The 6000-nt window shown below is 46.6% G+C and overlaps 1 protein-coding gene across 6 annotated transcripts in view; it reads right to left on the bottom strand.

Moving 5' to 3' along the window:
• Positions 1 to 2729, bottom strand: part of BNC2 (basonuclin zinc finger protein 2) — a 328349-nt gene extending 325620 nt beyond the window's left edge. For 4 of the 6 annotated variants that reach the window (XM_074532754.1, XM_074532750.1, XM_074532755.1 and 1 more), the window contains exon 1: positions 1831 to 1908. In XM_074532754.1, the coding sequence (XP_074388855.1) occupies positions 1831 to 1842 (12 nt within the window). In that variant the 5' untranslated portion in view covers positions 1843 to 1908. Of the gene's footprint in view, positions 1 to 699; positions 811 to 1830; positions 1909 to 2301 lie in introns of those variants that run through there. The other 2 variants (XM_074532753.1, XM_074532751.1) reach the window with 2 other exon arrangements.
• Positions 2730 to 6000: the final 3271 nt, after the last annotated feature.

The following is a 6000-nucleotide window of genomic DNA, read 5'->3' on the forward strand; positions in this document are numbered from 1 at the left end:
AATAAGCAGTAAAACCTTGTTCGAAGTTGGTTTTTGAGGGGCTCCCCCTTCCCCTTTACGGTTAGGGCATCAGCATAACTCTCCAAGTTCTGTTAGCAATCGCTGATTGGAGAGGTGCAAACTGCAAGCACATGCACAACAAAAAAAGAGTTTCGTATGGAAGGTGGATTTACACCCCTGTCTCCCTGCCGCAGGCGATGTTTCACACGCGAACACAGAGCTCCTTCCCGCTCTCAAAGGTTACCTTAACACAGTGTGCAAACCGTACTCATTTCCGAGCAGAAGGTGGTGGCCAAAACAGATCAGACCACCGTATGTCCGACTCAACCCCACTCCACCTTCACTCACCCTCCCTCCTTCCATCCATCCGCAAACACTTTTTTTACACTAGCTCCTCATCTTTAGTGAAAGGAAGGAGGCGGTAAAAAGCATGTGGCCATCCCATTTCAACCCCCCAAACTCACTTAAAGTTTAGCACAACCTCTTAGACATTTGTTTTCCCCCAATCCACGCAGCACAAAGCTGATTTATTTATTTATTATCTTTCTACTTCGTCTTGCCTGGCTGCTTCTTTCTTTGAAGGCTGAAACACACCACCGACAACAAGCAGGGCTGCTTGTGTTACTGCACAATTTATTAATCAAATCAAACCAAAGTAAAAGCTAGAATGAAAACGAAAGGCTGCTGGAAACTTCTTACCATCTCTGCATGCTGGTTGTCAAGTGCACCCCCTGTCTCTCGATCTCCTCTCAGCGGCAGTGCCTGCACCCTTCGTTTTGCCTCTGGGCTCTCAGCACTACACTCTCTCTCTTTCCCCCCTTCCCTTTCTCCTTCCCACCCCCCACCCCCCAGGTGATCTGAACTAAAAATGGAGATTTTAAAAAAATACTCTCCCCCCTTTAAAAAAGAATTTCAAAAAGAAAGAAAAACCCAAAACAAAACAAAATCCCGCACTACTAACACACACACACACACACACAAATAAAGGGAGAAAAAAAAAAAAAAAGCAGCAGCTGCAGGAGCAGCGACAGTCTCTTTCTCCCCCCTCCCCCCCACACTCTCTCTCTGACTGTCTCGAAACTTCAGCCCCCAAAGTTCAGCCCGAGCAGTAGGGAGAAAGAAAGAGAAAGAGCTTTCAGCGGAGAGCTGGAAGTGATGGGAGGGAGGGACCCAGGTTCGGGTCAGAGCCTCCACAGGTTGGTTTGTTGTTGTTGGGCTCTTTGGCTGGGGAAGGGGAGGCGGCGGGGGGAGGCTGCGAGCGGGTCCGAGAGGGCAGCGCTGCTTCCTTCTAACCCGCGAGGGCGAGGGCGGCAGGCAGGGAGGCAGAGGGGGTTATTTTTTCACACACACACACCCCCGACTGCTCTTTCCCCTTCCCTCTGCCTGCTCCCTCCCCCGCAAACTTTCTGTGCCAGCCGGGGGCCGCGGCAGAGGCCGCCCGCGCCCAGCTGTCAAAAACACCCAGCGGCCGCCGCCAACTTTGTGGCGAGGGCGGCCGGCGGCGCCGCGCGGGGCTGCCGCGCCTCTGCCTCCTCTGCCCCCTTTCGCCTTCCCGTCCTCCGCCCTGCTGCTCCTCGAGCGGCTGCAGTCCCTCCCGCTGCTTCTCCCCTTTCTTATCGGCTCCAGGCGCTGCTGGAGCGAGCGAGAGAGAAGGCGGCAATGCGAAAGAAAGCTGGAGGGAGGGCTGAGAGGGGGCAGAGAGACGGCGGAAAATGGAGCGTAGCCCAGAAGAGGGGGTAAGGAGCAGGAGGGGAAGAGGGAAGAGCGTTAGAGAGGAAGGGAAAAGTTAGGCGAAGTTTTTGCTCGTGGTGCCGGTTTCCCGCTTCCCACCCATTGCTCCATCAGCTCCCAGGGCTCTGCGGCGGCGGCGGCGGCTGCTGCTCGGTGTGGGATCCGAGGAAATATTTTGTAAAAGGGTGGGATTTTTTTTCTTTTTTTTTTTTTTCCCTGTGGAGGGGGGGGGGGGTGTAAGGGAGGCGGGAGGAGGTGAGCCGTCACGGTTGTACGTTCGCAGGGAACAGACAAGAGTCACATCTGTGTGTGACAAGCAGCCAAACCGAGCGAAACCCTGCCCCGGCGCCGCCGTGGAAGCGCAGCCGCCGCCGCGGCCCTGGCCGGGCGCGCAGGCACACGGCGGCCGGCCGGGCGCGCTCCCGCGGGGCCTCGGGGCGGGGCGGGACGTTCCGCGCCCTCCCGCGGCCGCCGGCGGCTCGGCCCGCGCCGCTCCGCACGGAGCCAGCGCTCGGGGCACCGCACTGCCGGCCGCCAGTCCCCGCTGCCCCCGGTGAAACCTTCCCTTACCGGTTCGAAGCTCCGGTCTCCACGCGAGGCCCGCCGGCGGCGCCCAGGGGGTGGCAGGGCCGACCTGCGTCGCACGGGCTGCTCGATCGGGGGAAGGTGGCTGAGGGCTGCCGGGCTTCACCTGCGGGGTCGGGCAGGCCAGCCCGGCTGTCCCTCGCGTCCGGCCTGAGAAGGCGCTGAGGGTCACCAGTGCGGTCACAACCCGCTCCCCTCGTCAGGCGCCGTGTAAACACGAGGTTTATACACGAGGTTTAAACGCGGGCGGACCGTTAAAAAGTGAACACGAGGAGAACTTTCCAGGCGATGTGAAACACAGATAGAACATTTTGCTCCCTTTTGGTGTAGCTGGACACTCAGATGACCTAGCAGGAACTGAGAAAAATTGAGAGAAGACGGGAGGTAGCCGTCCGCACTCCTGATTTTTCCTGCATCTGCTATGGACTGAACGAACTCACAGTAAGCTTGCTGTAATGAACGGCATGTCCCCGGGAATTGCCAACTTCCCAAGCTTGTTACCATATTTTGGCATCTTTGTTACTTATGTATTTCCTATGGCTGTCAGAAGAGAGAAGGGTAAATTATCTGTATTAGTATCAAAACTAGTTTTTCATAAAACCCGGCATTATATATCTCAGTGTCTGTTTCCGGGAAAAATTATTTTTGTTTTCTGGATGTTTGTCACATACCTTGATTAGGCATAATACATATCAGTTTATGGACAGGTTTGCAGTACCCACACTTCATCAGGATTAGTTTTGATCTTCGAAGGCATGTTTCAGGCTCTAAGCGACGATTCAAAAGAGTTTGCATTCATCAGAATTTGGGATTTACCGTGACCAATGAAGATTTCAAGTAGTTTGAATTCTTAAAAAAAATCACGGGACTAATTAAGCCATGACTTGGTGCGTTTTTTGTCAAAGGGGAGAGATAAGAAAAACCTTGTTAATTATTTCAAAGTCACATTTTATCGTACATAAAAACGCATTTGCCCTTTTGAACCAAGGAAGGGCCAAGAAGTTGCCAAAAAATTGTGTTCACACAGCCCCCTCGTGGTCAAAACCTTCAGAGCCTCAAAACCACCTCTGCTCACCCGAAGGAGGGAAGGGTCAAAGCAGGCTGATGCAAATTAAAAACAAAAGTGCTGCAACCTTGGCTCGCAAAAGGCATGGTCACCTGCTAGAATAAATATTTGCCATGCCCATCACAAGGCTAATCTTCTCTGTGCAGTTTCCCCGAAGTGAGTCAAACATTATAAATGGTTACAGCTTTATGAAAGTATTAGAGTAGATAGATGGCCATTCAACTAAATTTAAAATTGGATTTCCTTACTACTTTGGATGATTTTTTTTAAACTGGGGCTAGGCATTTGAAGAATATATTTCTATACACACTAAATTAGTAGTTTACATTGATGATAACCTATATCAATAAAAAATTGTATCTAAGCTCTGATCTGATAATTTCAAAGAACCTCTAAGTGTAGCACAATCATTAATAGCTTCCACTTACATTATTTTTAAAGACTCTAAGTAATTTTATATGGAAACTAATAAAGCTTCATGGAGTTACTCCTTTGTTGTCTTGATTCAGCATTTTTAAACCTTTTTTTTTTCTTCGACCTGTCAATAAGCCAATGTCTTTTGTATTGGCAGTAAATTACAGCCTCTTGAAAGCTGATGAGGACGTAAAATGTCTGGAGGCAAGCCAGCTGTTGGGAGTTCTGATTGTGGGTTGACAGTATGGGGTTACAGGGTAAACATTGTGGGGTAAGATACTTCTGCTTACAGGATCAGCACCAAAATAACTAACTGGTGGAATTTGAATATGTAACACCATTAGTCTTCAGGCTGAACAAGCTCTGAGTTTTTCTGAAACTTCGCATCTTTCAAAGTCTTGCTTTCAGTCCCATATACAATAGTGTATTAAATTTCCATTGAGTTCTTGCTTTCATGTTTGTCTACTATGTAGTATATTCTGAGATTAAAGTAGGATAGAGCCTGCATTAAAATACTATACCATCCACATGCACAGTACATGTTATTTCTTTATAGTGCTGCAGTGACTGTGAAATCAGCACATCATTGATATTGTGGGAAATGATGACAACAGACCTTTACTTGCAGTTCAGTGTCAAAAGACAGCATACAGACTCATGGTGTGTCACAGGACTGTCTTATGACTTCTCAACGTGTGTAATTACCTTACATTTTGGATATTTTGTGCAAGGTTTCAGAGAGTAAGTGTAAGGCCTAAACTTCTACTTGCTTCTCAGTCTAATGATATTTTTTTAATGAAGAAAACAGTGTCTCTAACCATTTCAGCCTCATCAACAGAGATATAAATACAGCAAGTCTTTCTCACTGTACTTCTCCTGTAAAACCAGATATGACCACCATAAAGAATTAGCAATATTCCTTGTCTGAGATTCATTAGTGTGAACAAAGTTAGAAAGTAAAATAAATTTTCTTCAGGGTTTTTTTGTCTGTTTCTTGGGGTTTTGGGGAGTCTTTTGGGTTTGGGGAGAGCTTTTTCTTTTGGTTGGTTTAGTTTTTTTTTGCTTTTGGGGTTTTTCTTGGTTGGTTGGTTTGTTGTTTTTGTTTTTCACAGATTAGAGCACCAAGCTATTGCAAATTAGAGTCCGAATAGTAACTGCAACTTGAGAAGAATGGAATCATAATTCATCTGAATTGTGATGGCTCCAGAATGTGGTATTTCTCTGCTGTCTTGATCCTATTTCTCACAGAAGGAATTCATGCTTCACTTGAATCTTGCCCTGTTTGCAAACCTGGAGATGTTGTCCAGAGGATTTTCCCACAGAGCGAAGAGAGGTGAGGTGGGACATAAGGCACCAGTCCTGAAAGGTACCAAACTGAAATCTCCCATATTCTGATGGGTGACAAGGTAGGACAGAACACTTCTAGAGAATGGTATAATTGAAATGTAAATGAAAAAAGAGTTTACATTTCTAGTAGAAAGAGTCTCCAACAGAGAAATTATTCCCAGTCCTGAAAATGAGACCTGTTTTCTGTAATCCACAATTTGTACTTGGGCAAACAGTCCATTCCAAAAATACCCATCAATATTTTGGACCAAAGCCATCATGAAGTCCTAATCTGATTATTCATTTTATTTAGGAATATGGCTGTACCATCCATATACATACTGAATATTTAAGTTTCTGTGATAAGTGTTACTTAGAGCAGCTGGCCTGCCTTATAGCGTGATTTACAAAATATAGGCTCCCACTTTATATTAGAGATTCTTCTTTTCCCTTTCTTACTTTTAATTTTTCTCTCCTTTTTCGCATTTTTGCCTCTTTTTTGTTTGATTTTTATGCTAGTTTATGCCATTATGATATTTGGGAGAACTTCAACCATTGTCAATAACTAGGAGAGAATATAAAAAAAAAGGTCTAAAGGTTTCTTAGTCAAACTGTAATTTCCTGATGGAATTTGAAGTTTGACCTTATGTTGGCAGAGTATCAAGGATGCTGCTTCTGAAGGGGTTCGCCTAAACATAGCTCTGAACCCCAGCAGCCTGAGACAAGATGGGGAAAACTAGAGACCAAGTGTAAGCATTTGGTTTAAAGTCAGTTGGACAGGATCACACAGGAGCTCAGAGACAGGAGTAGAATCTTGGTCTCCAGGATGAAGTTTAATTGCTTCATTTGCTTTAACCATAGTTCCGTCTTTCTGTTTT

This window comes from Zonotrichia albicollis, chromosome Z (genome assembly GCF_047830755.1).
Source record: "Zonotrichia albicollis isolate bZonAlb1 chromosome Z, bZonAlb1.hap1, whole genome shotgun sequence".
In the NCBI taxonomy this organism is placed as follows: domain Eukaryota; kingdom Metazoa; phylum Chordata; class Aves; order Passeriformes; family Passerellidae; genus Zonotrichia; species Zonotrichia albicollis.